Source organism: Grus americana, chromosome 6 (assembly GCF_028858705.1).
Source record: "Grus americana isolate bGruAme1 chromosome 6, bGruAme1.mat, whole genome shotgun sequence".
In the NCBI taxonomy this organism is placed as follows: domain Eukaryota; kingdom Metazoa; phylum Chordata; class Aves; order Gruiformes; family Gruidae; genus Grus; species Grus americana.
The window spans coordinates 10211878-10236017 of NC_072857.1; the positions used below are offsets into that span (position 1 = coordinate 10211878).

General features: G+C 38.7%; 1 protein-coding gene across 1 annotated transcript in view; it reads right to left on the reverse strand.

Moving 5' to 3' along the window:
* The window catches only part of CCDC93 (coiled-coil domain containing 93), a 51856-nt gene extending 29260 nt beyond the window's left edge, over nt 1-22596 (reverse strand). Inside the window, exons 1-9 of the mRNA XM_054830222.1 lie at nt 22389-22596; nt 21121-21234; nt 19305-19399; nt 16623-16734; nt 12474-12572; nt 10998-11054; nt 6094-6194; nt 1694-1733; nt 424-516 (exon numbers count right to left, since the gene is read on the reverse strand). Of these exons, the coding sequence (XP_054686197.1) occupies nt 424-516; nt 1694-1733; nt 6094-6194; nt 10998-11054; nt 12474-12572; nt 16623-16734; nt 19305-19399; nt 21121-21234; nt 22389-22430 (753 nt within the window). The 5' untranslated portion in view covers nt 22431-22596. The remainder of the gene's footprint in view (nt 1-423; nt 517-1693; nt 1734-6093; nt 6195-10997; nt 11055-12473; nt 12573-16622; nt 16735-19304; nt 19400-21120; nt 21235-22388) is intronic.
* Nucleotides 22597-24140: the final 1544 nt, after the last annotated feature.

A 24140-nucleotide genomic window follows, 5' to 3' on the forward strand; every position in this document is an offset into this window, starting at 1 on the left:
CTTTTATTATTTATTTCTGCCTAGGAACACATGTATACAATTAGTATCATATAACGTGTAGTTTAATGCACATAATGGGACAGTAAGTCTATGAAAGTTAAAGAAAAGGTGGCTAAAGTTATCAAAGGAAAATTCCTTATAACAGTACAGGTTCATTCAGAGTATTCAGCTCCCACTATCAACTGAAAGCCAACCTCTTAAAAATGCTTGCATTCCAAAACAAAAGTTGATTTTTTGGTATTAAATATCAACAAATACTTAATTTTGTGCATCAATTTCAGGTTCCATATTCTCCTGTGGGAAGCAAGTCCCACTGCAGCTAAGCATGGAAATTTTCCTTATTGCAGAGAATGACTGGGGAGTGCGAACTGCTGCCCTCCCCCCAAGTTAGTAACATCTTTGCCTACTATGTATGTGGCACACCTCTTCAGCAGCCTGAAGGTCATCTTCATCACAAGGCTCAGATTTTCCTGCTGCTGCAAGTCCTGGAGGTAGCGCAATTTTTTTATCTTCAGCCTTTGAAATAAAAATTAAGAAAATATTTTATCTAGTTACAATAATCTAAAGTATTAAGAAAGACAATGAGGAGAAAACAGGAATATAGCTGTTCTGGTTTTATGAACACGTTAGCTACTGGAACATCCCCACACTGCAATTCATGCCAGCTGAGGGGTAACCCTCGCTGACTTCATAAGTACTCCAGAATTCATACCACTAAAATACTGAGAACTAGTGACAGACTAAATTTCTAGGTCACTCTATTGCACCACTATATAATTAATCTTCCACTTCTGCTTTACTGGTGACTCTATTCACACAACAGACACGATGACCTTCTAATGTACAATATTCCAAAGTCAGTAAAATTTCTGACGAAACAAAATGAACTATATAAATGTGACTGTAGCCTGGCAGTTACTCTGAGAAGAAAAAGAGGTATGCCTAGATTTGGAAACATCTCAATTTATAATATTTAAATGCTAAATTTGTATGCAAAATATTGAGATAATGAAGTAGGGCAACCTTAATGTACTCAGCGTATTACTGGGTCCATGACATGCCTAATGCATTTCTTCATTATCTCTGTCTGTAATAACAGGTTGTAGCCAAAGTAACACCTGCACTGAAATAAGAAAACTGTGAATACTCTGACAAGGACATTTTATGATTCCATAATCATTGAAAGCATAGCAAGGATTCTACTTTTCAGGAGGCACTATGATTTATTTATGGCATGGCATCATGTTTCTCTATCACATTAAATAACCTCTTATGTAATAAATGCCTACAAAATTTCTTACCAAGCTGAAAGGTTCTTTAAAAAGAAAAGGAAAAAAACCTCTTCAATGATCACATCATGGAATACTTAGTTAAAAGATACTCATTAAACAGACAGATGTGTTCATTACTTCACATTAAAAAAAAAAATCATCTAAGCGAAAAATGTTTGCAAAATGTGATCTTTGTGTACAGTTGAAGGAAATGCTTTAAAAAAGGAGACAGTAATCAGTTGCATCTTCCATGGTATGTAGATTTTTTGTTCCAGTTAGCTATTTTTAAAAGGTGGTAATAATAGAATTTGTAGCTGTTTATTCTATTGTATTCCTTTCAGATCTTACAGTTACCAACACTCCAACAAAACCAATGCAATTCTTCCCACAATATGAATTTTTAAAATTAGTTCTATTTTTACCTGTTCTGTTTTTCCTGCTTGTCTGCTAAATCCGTATCTCCTAAAAGAACAACAGTAACAAAAGAAATACATTGTTGTTAACAACTTCCACAAATAAAGTTTCTATCAGTTTTTGACATAAGAAATGCACTAAAAAGTGAATCATTTAATAAAACCAGGTTCAGGTTTGTTTTGGAATGCTTCAAATAAACTGAATAAGCAGGTACTGCAGCATATTTACAGAATAATTTAAGCCCCATCTACTCCCTCCATTACAATTTGCAAATCTAGACTGTTCATAAAATATTGTCATGTAAAGCTCCTGAAAGTAAAAAGCAATGCTCTCTTCTCATTTGGAAGTTAATCCTCAGCTGCTAGCTATATACTTCTGAATTCTATAAAGGCTTCAGGAAGCTGTCAGTGCAATCTCTTCTCCCAAAAAACACACTCATGCTTGTATGCTTTGATGAATCTTCAATTTCTTTCTGAAGCACGGCATTCAGAGCTTTAACTATATACTCAAAAAAACCTTTTTTACTTCTGTTTTTTTTTTGAGGGAGAGGAAAAATTTACATTTGAGTTATATTGTTAGTTTGGAAATAGTATTTTAAAGAAAAAAACAGGTAGAAAAAAATTTTAGATATGAGTAAGCAATCATCTTCAATATTACAAAGCACTAAAACCAGTACGTACACAGACAGGAAAAGGAGCGATGTTCCGATGGACTAACTTATACCTACAACTGTTTAATTGCTTAACTACTGCAGAAGCAGGACTATTTACAAGACTTTTATGGCTAAAAATTAAGTTACCCTCAGCAGCAGTATCAGTTTTCACCGGTTCTCCATTTATTCAACACTCATACTTAGGAGGTAAATTCAGTCATATTTTATTATAGCGTAACACCAAATTTTCAAGAATTCCCCAACATTAAGTTCTCTCTGCATTTTAAAGCAGTACAAAGAATGTGGCAGAGTGCTACCTTCCCACAGAATACACACAAAGTTGTATTAGTATAAAAGCATTTGTAATTAGTATTGCCATTATTGTATTATCTGTTCTTGGTTTTTGTAGGAGCACAATTTTATTTTCACAGAGATAATTGCATCCAAGTAATGAACTGCACCAGAACAGCAATAACAAAAACTTCATCATCAGTTATATCAACAGAGAACCCAAATGCCTCCCAGGCTTAACATTTCACACCTGTAATAGAAACTGATTTTGTACTTTGCTGAAAACTGATTGATAATATGAAAGATGTGGCAATGAAAGCCCTTAGCTGGAACAGACTATGCAACTGCGTGGAAAGATGCTCACCAGCATCACTCTGCTCTCAAGCCAGACTCCGACCTACCATATTCAAGCTCATTCGTGAGAACCTCTAAGCTGGAGGCCACAGGATCAAAAAAACAACTTAGAATATGGCACTATCACTGGCTGGATCTGAATAATTCTGCATTGGGCATCAGGACATGACAAGACCCTATACTATTTGTTGGACTGAGGAAATTACCTTTCATGACTAATATGCTCTGAAAGGAGCCATTTCTTTGATAACCAAGGGGCATTTAGGAGGAAAAAAAATCCTCTAGTCATGATTTTCTACAACTGCCATCTACATGCAGTAAAAGAATGAAAGATTCACTTTAACTATTTGAATTTTAAAAACATTCAACTCTGTTCCTAAATCTAGCAAAATTTACTATTTGTCTTTTTCAGCAGTGTTCTAATTCCCCTAACAGAGTCGAAGAGTGGACAGTAGTTCCTACTACCCCCACAGATTTCTCTGTGTATCTCCAGGTCCTTGTACTCTTCCTAGTTTATTACTAGGTTCACAGTAGACATACTATCACCTTCCTTAAGAGCTTCTTTCTCTACCAAAACACATGAAGCAGATATTTGCGTGGCTCACTACTGGCATTTTCTCAGATGTTGTTTATTTTAGCAATATATCAAAAATAGCGTTCTGATCAAGACCTGAGTTGAGCTTTGAGAATTCATTAAGAAATCATTACCAGAACACATTCAAATCCTACAGCTATCCTAATTTTCTCCCACTTCAATTCATGTCAAGCACTTCATATCAAATAGCTAACTGTATTTGTCTTTTAGTAAGTCCTGTCCTTCCTTCAGATCACCAGTTTCAATAAATGCCCTTCAAACACCAAACACCTCTTTTCCCTTTGTTCCCTTTGCAGAGCTAGGGCTCTGCAATACCAAGCACTGTCTTGAAGAGGTATTTTTCCTCCCAAAAGCTCACAAGTTCTCAGTCATCCTTCTTATTAATCCCAAACCATTCCTCATATCTATGTACTGATGCATGCTATACAATAGAAGAGCCATTCTGTTATATCTTCAACACCTCCTACTTTTTTGTTATTTCCTCTCTCTGTGCTTGAACTTACTCCATCACCCATTTTCATTGTGTTTTGTATTAAAGATTTATCTGTTTTTCCAGGAGAAATGAGCTTTACTTAGGTCTCAACTGTTCCACTTTACCTAAAGCTAAAACAATTTGTAAGGATCCGTAGAAAAGATCTTCTATTTATTACAATTTTCAAGCAATATACTGATTTCCAGTTTTGCTTTTTGAAACCAAACAAAAAAACCTAAAGTTACTCTAGAAAAAATCATACACAAAATTTCCCTTAAACTGCATAAACTATTTTATATTCTTTTTATTTATTAGGAGGTATCTATTGACACCAATATACAGTAACAACTCTGAAACAGTATAAATAGACAAACTATAAATAGACAGGAGTACACCAGCACTTTGTTTTTCCATACCAGCTCTTTGGATTCCCATTGTGAGCACTGATGACGTCTCAATGACCTGATCTAAATCTCAAGATTTTGGCATGCACGTCTTCCCCTAAAGAGTCATGGAAGAACTTCACATGCCCAGTAGAATAATCCCTGGCACTGCTAACTTGCAAATTCAGTTTTCACTGGGGAGGGGGGAATTGGACACTAAAAAGGATGAGGTAAATCCAGCCTAACTCCTTACTAGCATTAGAAAAATAATAAGACTCATTGAAGACTGTGGCCCACAGAATGTGTAAATGCAAACTGTGTTAATAAAATCAGCTGTTTAACACATATAGAAGAGGCATGGCATTTCCTTGTAGCTCTCTGTTTTGAACAGATTAAGCTCATTAGAGCAGCCAGTCATCATAGGCTTTTAAATCAGCTCGGTGTACTTCAGATAACTGTGCTGAACTCCACTCGTGGTGGAAGGAATGGAAGAGTTCTACAGTTAACCATTTGTATATAAACTTTATGCAACATTAGAAGAGTTCTGCTGAGTAACAGGACACCCAGATGTCTCTGAATAGTTTCATTCCATTAGTAACACACAGAGAATTTCACCCCACTTTAATGGAAAACAAGTTGAAAGATGTTAATGTGTCCATGCTGCCCTCAAAAAATACCACCACGAATGAAGGGGAAGATTACAAGCAATCTGCAGCCAGGACACTTGCTGATTTCAACTGTATGTCAAGACAAATGCATAAAAAGGGTAAAAGGAAGGTACTCAAAATAATAAGACCTCCAAAAAAAAATTAAAAACATTTATGCCTTTGGGAGAGAGGAAGCCACAGAAGATACAAAAACGAATTCAAATGTCATTTGCATTCATTACGTATTAAGAGCTCAGACAGCAGACAAGCTGTCCATATCACTAAACTATGAAAACTGGAAAGAGAAGCTAGAAACAGAAACTCTGTAACATCATTTTTATGTGTTTGGAGAGCTCTCAGTAAACCAGAGGGACTTCCAAAGGGAATGGGTAATTGTAAACCTTGGTAACTTCATCTCTACATGGAAGTTTGCAGAAAAGTAAGATGACAGCACTAAACCATGATTCAGCCTCCTGATGTAGCTGTAGCTACATTAGAACTACAAAAAGAAGCAGTAACAACTCCAGCTCCTTTTTTCCTACTTTCTGGGGACTGCAAAGAGGCAATATTGATTGACAGACACTACCTGCAACCATCATGAATTCAAGCCATTTTCATGAAGCAAAGAACAAGTATGGTAAATAAACAGACGCTACTAGCAGCATTAAGTCAGAACCTGGGCTCCCACTGTACAAAACATTGTTATCATAGAATCCTATCATAGAATGGTTTGGGTTGGAAGGGACCTTAAAGATCATGTAGTTCCAGCCCCTCTGCTGCGGGCAGGGACATCCTCCACTAGAGGAACTTGTATGTTCACACATACAAGGACTGTCCAGTCCCCAGAGAATTTACAGGGTAAGCAAACAAAATCTGAAACCAAACAGGAATAAATCCGAAACAGTTTGATTCTCAAGTAGTAGAAACACACCCCCCCCCAATCCAAATTTTATATGGAATGCTTTTAAATACACACAATACAAACCCTGCAGACAATTAAATGAAGCCTTTCACCTGCCATATTCCAGAAGCGTAGCATGAACCTTTGATTCTTCATCTAGCAGTTCTTCAGCTCCCTTCTGACGTTTATATTTTCTCTGGGGTTTGTAAACCTCCTGTAAGACAGTGAGTAAATTCAGACCTTGTAAAAGGCTTTTCTAAAATAAATGAAGAATTGTTATCTAGAGTGATATATAATACTGTTTGCTTTCCAACTCAATATACTTACACAAATAAACATCCTTCACTTTCTCTTTTTGGAATTACGTGATAAAATCTTACTGAATTTACTTCCAACCAATTTGCTATAGGACATGTCTTTCCATGTTTTAAAAAAAATTATAAATGGGTATTTAACAACAAACATGATTTCTTCAACCATCTCTTCCATCACACTTGAAAGAAGAGTCAAAAATAACACAATCAACATCTATTAAAAAAAAAAAGGCCCTATGATTTAGTTGATAATGCCTGTGTCTAGAAATGTTACCTCCTTTGCAAGTTAATTCTATTTTTAATCTCTTATTAGATAATTAAATGTAATTATTATCTAACTCAGTGATCACAGGTTACAACAGAATTAAAGCAGATTTTATTGCAATTTAAGGAATAAAAATATCTTAAGTTTGGTATTAAAATAATTTGATCTCATGCTATCCCAGTGTGATCCTATAGCTGGACAACAGCCCACCAAATAAAACAAGGATTCACAAGTATTATTTTGTGCTGATAGAGCTACTTTCAATTTAAAAACAAAATGGAAACAAAAGGACAGTGCAGCTATCCTGACTGTTAACACAGACACAACTGTTATAGCACTATAAACATAGCCTATATTAAAGTACCTTTTTAGTTCCTCCTTCCATATAGATCAACTATGCCACTATAAAAGTCTATATAACAACATTAGAAAAAATATTCTACCCCAAGCACAACCAAAACAAAATCCAAACATAATCATGAGATCCTCAGCTTTCCCCAAATTAGAAATTGGAATCAAAATAACATTTACTTGGAGTTATTTTTGCTGTCTGTTGAAAGATTAGGGTGCAGTGAGTCTGTAATGCAACGCTTCTGTTGCTGAACTAAAGATTTTGAAGTTAATTAAGGCTACTATTTAGTGCTATCCTGCTAGCAAGAATACTGGAAAAAAACTAACCAAGAACCTGTGATCTCCAAGATATTTTTTTATTCCAATTGATACTTTTTAAAGTGTCCCCCTCAATCAATTAGATGACATATTCTCTTCTTTTTCTGAAATGAAATTCCAGTCCTCATCACAGCAGATAAAAACTTCATCATCACCACTAAATAGACAGCATCAATAAGGAACATCCCCCTCTCCTCTGGTTTGTTTTACATTCATGTATTTTAAATCCTTTGAGGGCCAGGCTCAGAATGCTTAGAACAAATACATTATAAAAACAAGAGTTGAAATCAAAGCTTGAGCTTTCCACATACACATTTAACTTCATAAAATCCTATTCACATGGGAACAAAGATTCATTGCAATAAGGTGCAAAGATTCTAAAAGAAAATAAAAAAGGAAGATTATTTTTGCACAACAAACTATTATTTTCGACAAGCAATTCCTGCACCGTAACATTGCTGAAATAGCTTTCAATCTTTTTCAAAAAGACAAGTAATCCCAAAGTAGAGATTTCAAAGAAGTGAAAATAGACAGTATTCCTTGGCAAGTTTCTCCTGAATTTGTCAGTTACCTTTCGCAATTTTGACTTCATTTCTAATTTCAATTTCTGTCATCTTTGTTTCCAACTATTGAATCTTGCTACATTTTTGCCTGTCACATGAAAAAGCTTTTTATGATCAAGAATCTCCCACAAAATGTACTTTCACACTTACAGAAAAGCAATGTAACTCATGAAAGTAATTACAGCTTTTATGGTGGCACTCTATATTACACCTGTGCTATATAAAGTGTAGGCATCATAGCACAAACATTAGTATTGGCATTAGATAACTGAGTAGCTGAACAAAACCACTGTGAGATAATCTCAATTCACTAGACAGTCACCTTTCAGTGGTAGTAGTTCTTATTCCAATAACCATTATTGATATTTAATATTCCCTTTTCTAATCTTTAGGCCTGATCGTGACCATAAATCTCACTGTATTTTCTCCTTGAGAAGAGAAGGGTAGGTCCTTAGACCAGAGTCATAATAATGGATTCAGACAACAGACTAATCTTTCACACTTGCTGGTCCTCTTTTAGGAAAGCAGATTTCTCTTCCAATTCCAATGCATAATGATTTAAAGGTGACCTGCAAAAGAGTCTTCATCTTAGAGCCTTCTTCTTCCAGGTCCTATGGACAGAGAGGAAAGCTTGGGCATTTTCTCCCCGGAAAATGCACTCTGTGTGTTCTAGGCTGCATTCACGCCTTGACATCTCAAGAGATCTCATGGACTAATCATCTGTTAAGAAGCTCTGGTGTCAGCTGTAGAGGATATAATCCTGACAGAGCTCATACATTTAAGAAAGAGGTGTTTGTCTAATGATATTCTGAGCAGTGATGAGCAAGTGTCAGAACTTTATCTGCCATGATGATGCACGTGAGTACTAGCGACCCGTGGTCTGAAGAAGACAGAATACACCTTTATCAGCCCTGCAGATAGATCCAAACTGGGGGGAGCAGCCAGCACACTGCTATTCAGAGGATATTCAGAGCTGTTCAGGAGAGCTATTCAGAGATATTTGCTGAATGGTGCAAAATACTATCAAACTTTTAAGACTACCTTGTTTTCCTTGCTTTCCATTATCTGTTCCATACTTGGACCCTGAATATGGAACTACTCCCTTAGCTGCAGAAGTAGACACACACATACCTCATTCCAGGACCATGACCTATGAATTTTAAAGTAACAGCCCTAATATACTGGGCAAGTGAAAACCAATTCACTGGCTTCAATCAGCAAAGAAACACCTGATCTGGCATACATGTACCTGCTTCACCTTTGCCATGTCATTCTCTTTAAGATCTGAAAAGCCATTTTAGAAAACATGCAGGTAGATATGTAAAGGAAACCCAACCAAGCACTGTGGGACTTCGGACAAGGCACTTGAACAGACCTGACACTAGATAACTGCACACTGAAAGTAGCTTGCATTCCTTCTTTTCAGACAAGTTGTCCCAAATAAATACATTAATGAAACAGAATAAATTTTTAAAAAAACCCACCAAATTATTAGCACAGAAAAACTAAGCCTTGAAACTACCTCTGTTCCTCAGCAATCAAAGGGATCCCTTCATCACTGTTAATCAAATACCTTCTGGTTTTTTTAAATGACGCTAAAAATTCTAGGTACTGGTGTCTCGTAACAGCTTTGTGATTACTTTGTTTCTGTCTTTTCAGTGACAAGGTTGGTGTCAGCCACTTGGACACAGAATTTTTAGCATTATTTAAAAGTAATGCAGGTAGAAAATGTACACTCTTGAAAAATTAGGACAATTACTCTGAAAATTGAAAATAAGCATAAACTCAATTTCAAGTGCTACTTGATACAACACACCTTTGGAATTTCGTTTCTTACATTGACTTGCATTCTCTCCCAATTTAAAGGCTTATATAGGTGCACAAACAAAACAACAATGCCCATTTACAATGGGAGCTAACTTGTAAAACAGAAAACAGATCTTACTGGAAAGACAAGTGTTGCTGGTTGGAGTAAAAGACTGATTGCAAGTCTGCTAATAAGTAAAAAAAACAAAACTAAAAAAAAAAACCACAAACCCATTGGGAACAACAGTTAAAGACTGAATAATTACTCTTGCCTTGAAAATTTCAATTACAAATCGATTAGCAAGGGATTTGCATTGGTCATCACCTGGAGACTTTCATAGCAATGTCTTTCTAAAACATACACTGTAATTCAACCGCATACATTAGGCTCAGCAGCACTCAGGTCATTATGACAAAAGAGAAAGATGACTGGTCTGGTTCATTATACAAGCTATCATACAGCTCGCTATACTGGCACTTAACATGCCTATCCGTGGATGAAGAGTTTAGGGTGTCTGGATAGTGCTACCTGAAATAGCATTGATTTTGTCAAAAGAGTGGTGTTTCACAGCTTATTGAAGAGCCTTGGAAGTGTCCCATTCAAAGCATACGCACATTTCTCATCACTTCTCAAATGCTGGCCTGTGAATTTATCAAGATGGTCAAAAAAAAAAAAAAAAAGGTAGCAAACTGTTGGAGTCAGAAAAGGTGACTTGACAGTCACAAGAAAGCAAGGAGAGAAACTCAAATTGCTAGCTAGGCATCTGAATTCAGGTATAAGACAGTGATATAGCCTACATATTTTGCATGTCACTCCTAGTAGCATCCATGAACAAGCTTTCAAAAAATATAAACAAACTGTTTATTCAAGAGTTAGCAGATCTGCATCTGAAGAGGAAGAACACAAATGATACCACCTTTCCCAAACAAACATTTGCTACTTGAAGAAAATATTTCCAAAGCAGGGTGTGTATTTTCATTGCTAATTACAAGAAGTAAAACTGACAAGTTCTGAAATGCAGACATTTAAATTGAGATCATTACCATTTTGATTGATTTCAAGATAAATTGTCCAACTGCTGATAGCTTCAAACAAACAGTCTGCTGAGGGTTTAATGGCCCATAAGCTACCTTGTGACTTTTGTTTGGTAACGTGGAACTCCACACTCTCTGTGCAGGCAGTTGGTAAGGTTTACCTACTCGTACAGCGTACACTTCAAAGATTTTCAGTCTGTTATGTTGGCATTTTAGACCTGTTCTAAGAATGAAGCTCAATGTGGAACTTAATTGGGACCTTCTCATGAGAAAACCCAGGATTGGCTACATTAAACAGAATTAACTGCCACCATTTCGTTATTAAACCCACTTGTTTCTTGATTATAAAAATCTAACATACTTACAAAGATATCAGTAACGGTTTTGATAGCCTTCTCTTTTCTTTGCATAAATTCATCATCCTGCAAGACATTAATGGAGGTGATTAAGAATACCAGGTAATGGAGATCAAATCTCAACCATTGCAATGAGTTTAGCAAACAAAATTGTCAAATAGTTTCTAACTGAGCTGCCCAATTATTTAGTGAAATGTTAGCAATTTCCTGTAACACAGAAAAGTATTTGCTTCTCTCATCTGATAGGAAGGTGGGTCTTTAAAGCTATATCCAGACCAGCAGTCTTTCTGCTCTCTGCTTATGCAGTACCTGCCACAAATGCAATCCCAGCCCACTACCAGGATCTCCAATCATTACTACACTATGAAGAAATGAAGTTGGGATGGGCTTAGTGTGGAAAAGAGAAGTTTCTCCTACTGCTATTTTAGTTTCTAAGCATTAAACACAATAAAAACACCTAAACCAAAATCCAAACCACCTCAAGCTAATAAAATTCAGCTGTATTTCCCAGTACTAGGGGCATCTACCTTTAATGCTGTTACTGAACTGGAGACAAAACTTGGGTTCTAGGTTTTAAATATGGAATTGCCTTGGGATACGCGTGAAGAGAACTGATGGCTCTGCACTATAGGCACAAATCCAAGCTCATGCCAGCTCTGCTCCTACACCAAGGAACCTTCATGTCATTACTGCAGAACAGGAAGAAGAGAGGACTACAACACTGTTCTAAGCATGTAACTTCAAAGCAAGCAGCATTTGACTATTATTAGGAGGAGAAGGAACATGATCAAGGTATCTCAAACAGTGCAAAATTACTCTTACGACTACACTTCTAGATAAAATTGCAGCTCTCACTCCTCTGGCAATTATATTTTACAGAGACAAATTTATTTCCTTTTAACCCAAACCTGTCCCTCTCCATCTTTCCCCACGTTGTTTTTCAATGAAATTTTTTAGTAATCTAGTTTTCAAGAATAAATTTTGGGGTTTGGATGCAGGGAGACAAGAGCTGACTCTGAGGACTCTAAAACAAAACCCAAGTTATAAAGCATTAACAGCATATCAGTTCTCATTTAACTGGATCAGCTTCTCCACAGCACGCCAGGTGTTCTCAAACACATTTCAGGAAATGGAGCTCCATTCACATGGTTAGCCTGGATACAGTGCACAGAGCTCTAGATCCACTCCAGAAGCAAGCTACCTGGCAAGCCAGACTGACAGAGAAGTACCAAATATTGCAGAAAAACTAAGGCTCCTATTAAGCAAAAGTTAACCAGTATCTATGTACTCTCTGTCATAATAACATTTTAATTTTTTTCCCAGCTGAATTTGTGCATGGAGTCCTGCTTGTGCATGGAGGACTGATTAATAAAATGATAGCAAAGGCAACTCTGGTATATTGTGCTGATTTCAGAGCTGTGAAGCTGGTACTGCACCTAGGCATTTGGCATATTATAACAGAAACAAGAACTGGCTTGATCTTACCTCCGGTAGTCTATGAGTTTTTTGAAATTGTGATATAGAGTAAGAACGGATATAGTCTCCCATTTCTTCCCTTGTTTCTATTGCACGTTTCACAAGCCACTGGGGAAAAAAAACCCACAGTTTGTATCAGTGGAAAGGGGAAGAATAACAGCAGCAAACACCAAACTACTGCATAATTATTTTTAATACATGATAAAAGCTCACAGCATATTTTAAACACACAAACAAGAACATTTATTTGCAAACATGGTAACTCAGGGACCTACTCCTAACAAAATGATTCAGCTTTTATAAACTTCATGTTTGCTCTTCTATGTACTAAAAAGCTCGGTAGAGCAACCGGATAATGCATAAGCTAAGAAATCACATGGCTTTTCTTATAATCAAAGTTTTACATACAAAACCCTAAATATTCTTCATCCTGATGAACTATATTGAACCATACAAACTTCAACGAGCCGTACTGTTCACACTACAGTGGGATTTGATTGTTCAAAGATCTAACTGCCTTCCCTTACAAGCTCCTTGGAGCAGAGCCTGGTATCCCAAAAAAAAACACTTTTCTGAATTATTTGTAAATAGTGTATTGCAAAATTAGTTATTTTGTTGCATGATTTCCCCTTTATTTAGCTTGCACTGTAACTTCTCATATACTTAATTGCTTTTACATTCTAATTAGTTTTTATAGTACGTATGGAAAGAAAATTCTATTGCAAATCTCAACTATCAGGAATTCTTAGTTGATGAATTCATTTATAAACAAAAATATATGAAATCTTCACAAGCATAAGCAAAGTTCATTGAAATTCTGCCAATATGAATTTCTGTAATCCAAAAAATTGGATCTTCAATAAAATGATTCCAAACGGGAAAATGAAGAGCATCAGTGGGGAAAAAAAAAACAAAACAAAAAACCAAAACATTCGCCGCCAAAAAAAACCCCAAACCCCTAATGTGGCCTCCCAAAAATCTGAGTGGCATAAACCCTACATCCTAGCACAAGAAATCTACTACTTAAGCTAAAAATATGTTTTAATGAAGTACATTTCACCACACTAAGTAGTTATATTATATAAAGTATTCATTGTTATTACTTGTTAAACGTTAATAACATTATGTTCTCAAAATACAGAATAATACATAACATATAAAAAAATATACAGCAGTAGTTCACAAAACAAAGGAATGTTAATTTTCTGGGGTTTTGTTTCCACCTATACCATGGAATAGCCAGCACACCTCACAACTCACCAGACCAAGAGCTTAGCTGTACCAGCCAACACAACATATATCCTATTCTACATTCAAAAAACTCAAAACTCTACTGTACTCTAAAAGCTATCAATGCTGTCCTTCTACTGAGCAGGCCATACTGAACAAATAATAAATCTCTCAGTTCTAGGAAGTGTTGGATTTACAGCACGTATACAAAAACGTGATTATGCTCTGCATGCATACAGGTTCATCCCTCTACTCCAAAGAAGCCCTTGGGAGCATACTTTAAAACAAATGGTGGATTTTATACAGTCTGTGGGCTATGGTATGGTCATCCATCTACAAAGCAAGTTTGAACTGTTCACAGCACCCATCTCTATCAGTCTGAGTGGGAGGAGATGGGCTGGAACTCTGCTGGAATCTGAAACCATTAGAAGTTGAACAGAAAATGTTCTGGGCTCTCAGTGCCAGGACCCAACACTGAACATGTATCACGGGTCTATTATACTTTGACAGAAGACACCACTTGGAACTCAACCTCATGTCATTAATCCTGGTTGTACACCAGGTAGAAGCCATTACAGCCAGGTTATATGTGTTTAAATTAATTTTTCCTACTATAGATCACTTATTGTTTTCAAAAAGTACAGCTCCACTGTGAAAAGACGTATCTTCAAGCCTACAAAGTGTTCAAGAACCACCACATGCCCATATAAGAAAAAATACTTCTTCTGACATTTATAAGACCACACAAAAAGCCACAAGAGATTGAAGTACGTATTAAATAATGCTGAAGAAGATAAATCTTGTGGGCTGTTGACAGCCTGTGCAGGAGGTCACATAAGAGATCAGATCAATCTTGGGATCCAAGTTTGAACCAGCAACGGTTTTCTGTGCTATAACCATGAACCCCTGGAAAGTGAGGGGAAGATGATGACAGCAAGATGAAAATGCAGACTATTAATTACAAAGCACATCTCAATACAAGATTGTATACATACTTTTCTGTGAACACAAGCAGAATTTACTAGGAAGAACAGCATCGTTTCTGCCCACTGGTATCTTTTTTAGTCTTAAGTTCTGCTACAGTCTATGGCAGTGAGCCAACTCAATCTAATTTCTTCCTGTAGGGAAGAATTAATCTAAATTCCACCCGTCAAGTTCACCAGACTAGCTTGCACAGTGCAAGAGCTATTGGGACACAATGCCAGGTGGAGGAAAGAGCTTCTGTATTATTTGGGGACTGATCTGAGATTTACAGATAGCAAGTCAAATCTTGAATTTAACAGGGCATTGAGTAAAGTGTCATTATCAAATCGATAATTCCTACGTGCCATGGTGTGGTCAGCCTATTATAGCTCTTGCATGGTCTTTTTCAGAACACAGTATACTGGTGACACCAACAAAAGTTTTCTGGAAAGCCTATCTTAGTTGGGATGAAATGAGGAACCAACAGTATCTGGAGTAGGCACAACTTCACAGGGATCTGATAGAAAGCCACAATTTCTAAAAAAGATCCTCTACATACAAAAAACTAAGCTCATCATGAAAGACTTTACCAATTATGGATTACATATACCATCTACTGGCCAACTACTAATACTGAGAACCACTACACTCAGAGAAATCTAGAGGCCGATTTCCTCCCTGCTTAGAATTAATGTTTCTCCTTTCCAGAGGTAATATCCCAAATCAGGGTTTTGGATAAAGCAGGTCAGAGGAAAAAAAAAAATACCTAGTGCTATAGTTTTTACAGCAGAAGTAATAGTTTATGTTCTCATTTTAGGAGAGGAATATTTTTTCCTGTGAGAGAAGTCTTTTATTTGATAAATGTAACCATTCATTATCATCATCATTGTGATCAAGTGACCAGGGCAAGAAATTAACCTGGGTTGGGATTTTTTTTTTTTTTGTGTAGGAAGATACAAGTTTAGAATTAAAACCTCACACTAACAAGATTCAAATTTTCCACCTTAGGCAGCATCACCACAGCTTGAAAGCTGCCTAACAGTAGCACACGCCACACAACTTTTTGTGGGGAGTGCAGTTAAGTGGTTTTCCTCAGGAGCCTCCTACTAGAAGATAACAAGAAGGAGACAACAGGAAGTTTTCCCCACTTCTTACAAACTGGAATTTAGATTAAACTCTTACTTGCTAAATCCTTTCACAGGCAGGAGGTAAGGAGATATTTAATGAAAAAGAGCTGCTTAACAGTCTTCATTTTCCCTATTTATCAAAGATACATTTCTGTGTGCAGATGAAAGCAAAATCAAAAAGTGATAACAACATACCGAGGATTCTCAAAATACCATACGTAACTGGAACACATCACGTGTTAGCTTAAACCTTAATAAAATGTAGAACTATGAACACGCACATGGTCAGCTACCGTTGCTCAACAAATACACAGCAATAGGGTCACACATCAGAGCAGTTTTTCCACCCATACAGTTTTTAAGCAATACGTGTAAAGGATGAATTATGCTTAAAGAAACAACCTCAGCTGGCTTTCACCTTATTCATATCCTTTTGATTGAGTGACTATCTGCGTAACTTACTCCATAAGCTTTAACACAGACTGCAAGATATTTGTTCTTTTTTTTAGTGTGGCAAAGTAGATTAATCAGATTCCAAAACAAACTTAAACTTTAGTTTCTTTAAGCAGACAAATTCCACAAAAGGCAGAATCTGACTCTATCGAAAGAATTTAGAGTTTCTTTCATGTTTTTCTTAAACTTGGCTCAAACAACACTTCAGAATTCTATCATCCATAATGTCACTCCTCTTTAAAAACATTCATTTAAACAACTACTCTGTGATTATTCATTCCAAAGTTAATACACAGCCAAACAATAATACAGATCTTTGTCAAAGTTTTTATGCAAGTTTTATGGCCTTTTTCAGCAAAGTATCAATACATCACAAAATTATTACCTGTACAACAGGAAATATATGAATGAAATCCAGTCCCTGGATCTGATGTGGTTCTAAACGATGAGGACACTTCATTTTTGGTAATACTGACACAATTTTTTCAGTTAAGGCACTATTATAAAACAACAAAAACACACACATATAAACGTTACAATTTTCATTTGTAAATTAGAAATTATTTTTGCAAACAGTAGTCAGAAGGTTCCCTCTAGTGGCTTCCATTGTATACAGCTGTGAAAAGCAATCAAACTTTCATTTACAAAACAGCTTTTTTTTTTTTTTTTTTTACATTGCACTATATATATTATTAGTCTGTGAAGAAGTCATTAAACTCCTCTTGCATGCTCCTAGCTTGTGATTTCATTTATTACACATATAATTTTAAGATCTACCTGTCTGTTCAGGTGAAATGCCCACGTAAGAAATATCTACAAACACCTTTGCATATTATAACATATGCACGCATGAGGAAACAGTAGCTTTAAAAACAATTATACTAAGTAAAAGATATGCATTCAAAGAAAGCCCAGAATCAAATTTAAGGATGTAAAAATTATTTAGCAGAACTCCCAAAATATATCTTGACATTACTACTGAAACTTCATGAGTTTAAAAATATATTACAGCTAAAAGCTAAATACACAGTTTACTCTGTGTTACAACTTCACATGGTTTTGAAGTAAATAAAACTGAATTTGCTGGCAACCATCTTGTTCTACAGCTCAGGTAAGATCTGGTAAAGTAAAAGGATTACCCTAACACAAGGGATTCATCTAGAACAACATTTTGCTTCCACTGAATCCCTTATTTTAGGGCTGCTTATGCTGTTAAGCACATTTTTAAAGCACGCGTCAGCACTGAGGATGAACACTGTACTGGGAAAACTAAAACTATTTTTCCATGAAGGAAAAAAATTACCAGGTCCAGTACTGACCTCAGTGAAATTCAGTACTGCTGAAACGGACAACTGGTATTCTAGAACAACAAAAGGGGAGCAAGAGATACAAAGACAGAGACCAAAGTCTGGGAACAGAGCCTGAAAAGTTATACTTCTTCAGAGAAGTGAAAACTTTAACATAATTCTTATAAGGCAATTTCCACTATGGCACCATACTAATATTCTACAACATGAAAATAGAAATGCCTCTCAGCACGATCAAAGCAAATGCAATTAAAAAAAGTTATATATCCAATAGATGCAAGATCCTCTCCTAATGTATGTTTCCATGCTTATTTCAACTCAGCAATTAAATAATAGGACTCCATCAAAATGTCTTCAGAATAATACTGAGAGAACATAACTTAACTTGTCCTTATCTTGAGAACATCAAAGCAGCACTGAGCCACCACCAAATATAAACATTACATGGACATCAAAACAGCCTGTGCTTGTGTGACTCTGAACACTTTAGATTTACAAATAAATAATTCTTGCTGTTTTGGGAGAGGAGCCTGGGTTTTGTTTTGCATCCAGTCAGCTGAAAAGATAACAGAGCATTTTCAGAACAACTTAACTATTTCCTATCCTGCTGTTCTTAAGGATAACAAAGATGGCAATCATAAAAACTACCACCATCTTCATTCCTAGTCTCTACTTAATTCTGTGCACTTAACAATGCTTTATGTAGTTGGTTATCTATGATGATTCGGGCATCTCCAAATTTAATGGCAATAACCCAAAATCTTTATTTTTAAATGTGTTACAGTCTTGCTGATGCTAAATGACTTTCAAGAAAACAGCACAGAAAGATGTTCTTTTCAACTATATTGAGCTAACAAGTATCTTCATGCAACTGTAACTTGACAGGCAATTCTTACTTCCTGAAAGTCTGATTTATGGCTCTCTTATCATAGAAATGCATAAAGAAATCATGTAGTTTAGAATGTATTCCCTTTCTCAGCATAAACAATATTTAGAACCTCCCTAATACAGGAATTAGCTGGTTTATGAGCAAATTCCATGCATAAGAAATCAATCAAACCAAAATGGTTTTGTTGGGTCACTATCAGGAAGGAACTCCTTCTCCTCAGTATAGGGCAGGTAACTGTTTCAGCAACAGTGTCATGCTTTAAATACTGTTTTACGATGCCTACAATTCCAACCCAGAACCATAAAGGAGAACCAGAGGTTATTTACACAGCAAAACTGCAGACATAAAGAACTCAAGGAAGGTGCTCTAATGTTGAACTCCAGTTTCCAGCAGCATGGTCTCCCTCTGCCCTTTGTTTTGGCCTCTGCATCACCCTCTTGCGCCAGCACAAGCATCTGTGCAGCTGCATAGAGAACTGGATCCAGGAACTGATTCATGTTAAAACTATTTTCCTTCCTCCCCCCCCCTTTCTTTCTTGGTAGGTTTTAATCTGGATCAGTTCCCAATCCAGTTCAATGTGGAGCCACATAAATGCTTTCACTGCTTAGTAGGAATACAAGAACATGGCAGCCCAGAAGGGGATAGCACTGTCTTTTTTGGAATAAGCTTCTTTCTAGTTTTAGAGTTTGTGGAACTACAGTCTGAGAAACCCAGAAACCAGTGCAACGTTTTGCAAACAGGTGGTCTTGACAAGCAGGAAACTTGGACTATAAATCCTTTTTATAAAGAAGCAAACATCAGGTAATTTCCCCTGCCTGCTGCTTCTTTTCCAAGAACAAAAAAAACCACACTTGCCATTTAGTCAACTTACATTTTTTGACCAATAGTAGAGTTTTCCTGAAACAATAAATCAACATCGATATCAAAGCTGCAAGTAGTGATACACCACGTCATGCCGCCCACCACCTAGAAAAGGAGCAACAGCACGGTTAGTTCCATTTTAATTTGAAGAGGTAAAACGAAATACATATTAAAGGCTTTATTCTAGAAACTACAGCTTAGTATTTTCTCCCTCCTCAATATTTTTATATAGAGACTGAAATACGTATAGATAGAATACGTACATCAACTTCTATATACAATACACATATAAAAGAAAACAGAAAAAAACAGAGCAGTTAGTGACATTTGAAATTCCCCTCAGCTTTATATATTAGTTTTGACGAGCTCTCAGATGAAAAAAAATAGATAAAACACGACAGTATGTTAAATGTCATGATCTTTAAAAAATGACCATATCAAAATTTTATCACGGATCATAATTTCTGTATACATGTATTTACCTTTATACATACCTTTGCTATAATTATTCTTTGCTTGCTGACACACGTAACACCAAATGCTCAGCACAGTATCAACATAGTAATAGAGATTTCTACAGAGCTGGGGATTTCCATTTCAGGCCCTATTCCTACAAATACTTAGCCATATTTAAACTCCTGAGCCATTTCATCAACTTTACAGAAATTAGCGTAAATATTTAAAGACAACCTTGCATAAACATATGCAAGATGACCTAAAAGTATGCAAAGGCAAAGAACAGAAAAAAGGGATTAAAACGTGGAATCACTTACCAACATCACACAGCAAATTAGTTGTGTACAATTGTGAACAAGGTTTTCTAACACATTACCCCTCTCACATTCCCATCTGAAACAGTTAATCAGTATCCCATTTATACTAGCAGCTAGATCATTTTCTATAGCAATGCCCGTTTTTGTAAAGGTTGCGCATTGTCGTGAAATAGTAACTTGGCAATTGTTTTTAGGCAAGTATAAACCTGATGCATCCATTTCTACACATAAATGCAACAATATTACATCCTACTGCGGTCTCCTTGAAACTACTTTGTGTCTGTGTGCACAGCCTCCTGAGCGGCTAAGGTCAGTAACGCCAAGCAGTTTGAAGAAACTAAAACTGTATTGCAAAGTAAGCCGCGCTGTCATCACAGAAACAGCAGAAAATAGAAGAGTCCATTTCAAGGCTGCCGTAGTTCTGTGTTTTCAAACCTTGGTTCAGGAATTTCTCACAGAGTCAGCACTAAAACAATTCACAAATCTCTTTTCAACCTGAACTTTGCTCACTGTCAGTATCACATACTTCCTGCCTTGGACAATGAAAGGTTAACATACATGACATTCTAAAGATATGTAAAAACAGCCCCCAAAAAAATCTCACCAGGCTAACTGTTCCATTCTTACACAGACCCTCTCAAGACAAATATTTACTCATTTCTCATTTAATTAATACTTCTATTTAAAATTACAATGCTATCTCGAAGTATGAAATCTTTCTAGCTATTCTAACTGCCATTGAGAGAGGGACAAATTTCCCCATATACGACTAACTTAGGCCATAACACCCACAAAAAAGCACACCAGCAATTAGCTTGCATCCAAGTGTTTCCTTTAAAACAGGCCTTGCTGCACAAAATAATTTTTCAAGACTGAGTAGGTCCTATCTGTCTGAAACTGGGTCATTTGCAGAATTATTTACATAGGAAAGCCTCAGTGTTCCAAGTCTCTCTTTTTTTTTTTAATCACCTAGAACTGCTAAACTAACTTGCAAAAATTATGCAATCCTCATATACTTAAAAAAGGTTTTTAAAAATACTGCATTGGTCTCACCTTGTCAAAGGGTGATAATCCTTTGATTCTTGCTCGAAAATACCCAGCAGCCACCAACAGTTCCAAAATTTCAGTCAACTTGATGTTTTGTTCCTCATCTTCTCTTGTTTCAACCTGACAAACAAACAATACAACACTAATTCAGTGTTTCTTTTTCATTCTTCAAATGAATGTTTTCCAAACTTTATCTTAACATAGACTACATAACAGGGAAACCCTTGACTTCCATTAGCAACTTGGTTGTTAATTTGAAAGACATTAAAGAAACAGGTAACGCAGTTCTACATGGATTTAACATCACATCTTTTTCACCCAGTTAAATACTTTAATCTGCTTTTGCTGTTCAAGCTCCTGGTCCACTGCTTGCCTCCAGCTCGACAGATTGCTCCTATTGCCATAAGACAGTTAATTTATTTTCCATTTTACACATTTCTTTCAATTTCAAGGTTCACAAAATTGTACACCTCGCATTAACACTTTCATAATCTTTTTACAAAAACAGGAGGAGAAATTCATGTGGAATTCCACTTTTTGGATAACGCAATTTTAAGCAAACTCAAAGTACAGCAGTAACAAAAAGTAAACTCCGACGGGCAGCCTGGATAGTTCCAGTGCTCCCAAACCTCATCAGCACAGCACCCTTGTAAGAGCACTTTTGTCCCCCTGTGACAGGATGAAACCGCACAGCTCCAAGAATACACGCGATTTACTAGAGGCAGAGAGCACCCCACCATCTCAGACCCAGGCCGGAGAGATGGCTAACAGAGCTTCAGGTCCCCCTCAGGGCTGCAGGGACCGACCATTCGCACCCTCCTCTTCCCCAAAATCTTTTCGACAGCCTTCTCCTCTCCCTCCCCCGGAACCCAAGGAAACCTGAAAAGCCTCGCAAGCGGTGGGGACAGGGAAACGTAATGGTGCACAGAAGGTGACCTACACGGTCGCTGCCTGCAGCCCTACAGGGCCTCCCCACGGAGCGGGGCGGAGAGGGGCCCGGCTCCCCGAGGGACCCCACCTCACGGGGCCGCGGGCCGCACGCAGGGAAGGCGCTGGGCCGAGCCCGCGGGGACGCCCGGGCTCCCGGCGCAGCCCCAGAGCGGCGGCGAGGGCCGGTCAGCGCCCCAGCCCGCGGGGAGGCGAGGAGACGAAGGAGCAGGCAAGGAGCCCGGGGAAGCCAGTGCAGCGGGGCCGGAGGAACAGCGGGCGGCCGCCCCTCGCCAACGCCGCCCTGCCCGGGGTGGGGGGAGCTGGGAGAGACGCAACTACGGTACCTCCTGGGGGGCCTGGTGCTCCTGTCCCCTGGGGACGACCATTGCCCTCCGTCTCCGACAGCCTGCGCCCAGCCACTCAGCCTGTCACGTCCGCTCCCCCCGCCGCAACGCCCGGGCGAAGGGGTGTTCCCAGCCGGCGGCTGCCGGGTTCCCCCGCCCCCGCTCAATGGTTCGCCCGCACCCTCCTTGCGTACAAGCGCATCCGGGCCGTGCCATTCACGGCCAAAGGGGTGCGGGGGAAGGAGGGCGGGGGCTGCGCGGCTCCCCGGCGGCTCATGTGACTGACTGCATGGAGCGCAACCGCCGGAGCGCCGTCCCGCCCCCGCCCGGCAGTGCCCGCGGACGGCGCCGCAGGGGGGGCCTGGGGTGCCTCCGGCGTGCCGCGGTGCCCACGGCCGCGGGGTGGGACGCGGAGCCGTCCCCGCACAGCCCGTCTCCTCGCTGCTGGCACCCCCTGGGCCCGGGCACTTCCCCTCCGTTTTACTGCCGCTCGCCCTTGTCTTTTTTTCTTCCTCTTTTTTCTTTTGCACGGGGACCTGAGGCCTCTCACCAGCATGGAGGACAAGTTACTGAGTGCTCCGTGACCTGAGGGATGCCTCATGGCCTCTCACACCTCACGGGGCGCTGACACTCCTCATCAGCAGCTGGGGCTCATGTGGTGACCTAACAGCTGAGGGGGATTTAACTGAATATTTTCTGGCCCGCGCACGGGTCCCGTGCTCAGGAACCTTTGCACCCCCTTAATCTGGTGCTACGTCGTGGGCCTGTGTCCAACCGCAGCCCCATTGGGAAGGCAGGCGTCTGCTGGCAGGGACTGGGTGAGCTGGAGCCTGGCCTCCCACCCCGCCTTCAGCAGCACCCGCGGTGCCACGGGTGTAGGTTGGCAGGGCCAGGGGCTGCAGAGCTGTGCCCAGACACCGCCTGGTCGCTAACACGCCTTGGGGTCGTGGATAAACTTACACCAATGCACAAGGATTTACTGGGTGGTAACAGCCTGCTGGTAAACTAATCCACAGCTCGGAGGCAGGGTAGCCTTTCGGAAATACCTGAGAGTGGTCTCTTTTCAAGCCTACCCCAGGCGTTCACTTTCTAGGCTCTTTGCTGTACGCAGAGCGTTATAAAAAATAAACTCTGTGTTAGGCTGCAACTAGAGATGAAGGAACAAGAAAAGCCACACGAGAGCATCACCTCCACCCGTTGGAGGGCAGCAGAGCATACAGCAGCCAGCCCGGACGGACTGCTGCCCTGACAGAGCGATCAAAACAATAATAATAAAAGCAAAAATATGCCAGACTGGCTCAGGCCGTGTACTGGTGTAACCACAGGCCACGTCTTAATTAGAGTTGCAGAAAACTTATGCAGCCCCAGAGGCTAACATGCTCACCAGAGCAATGCAGGCTTTCTGCTTTTTGTCTCCTCGCAGGGAACTGTACGGCTCTAATTTGATTGTCACGGAGAGGAAGATTTGAACAAACAAAAAACAGGGGCAAGAAGAAGGGTTGAAACAGAGGAGTGTTAGGAAGGGGTGCGTGTCACCCCCAGAGACAGAGGCCTGCGCAGGTTATGGCGTAACTACTGAAAAGAAACATCAACTTGGAAAAAAGCTTCCTCAGCCACCATGGGGTCATAAAATTCCATTTCAAAGAAATGTGTCCAAGAAAAAGGACAGATAAAAAGCCAGGGGCAGTATAAACTAGGGGCTTAAGTAGTAACTGAGTGTCAGACAAGGGAGGGATCAAACCCACCCTGGAA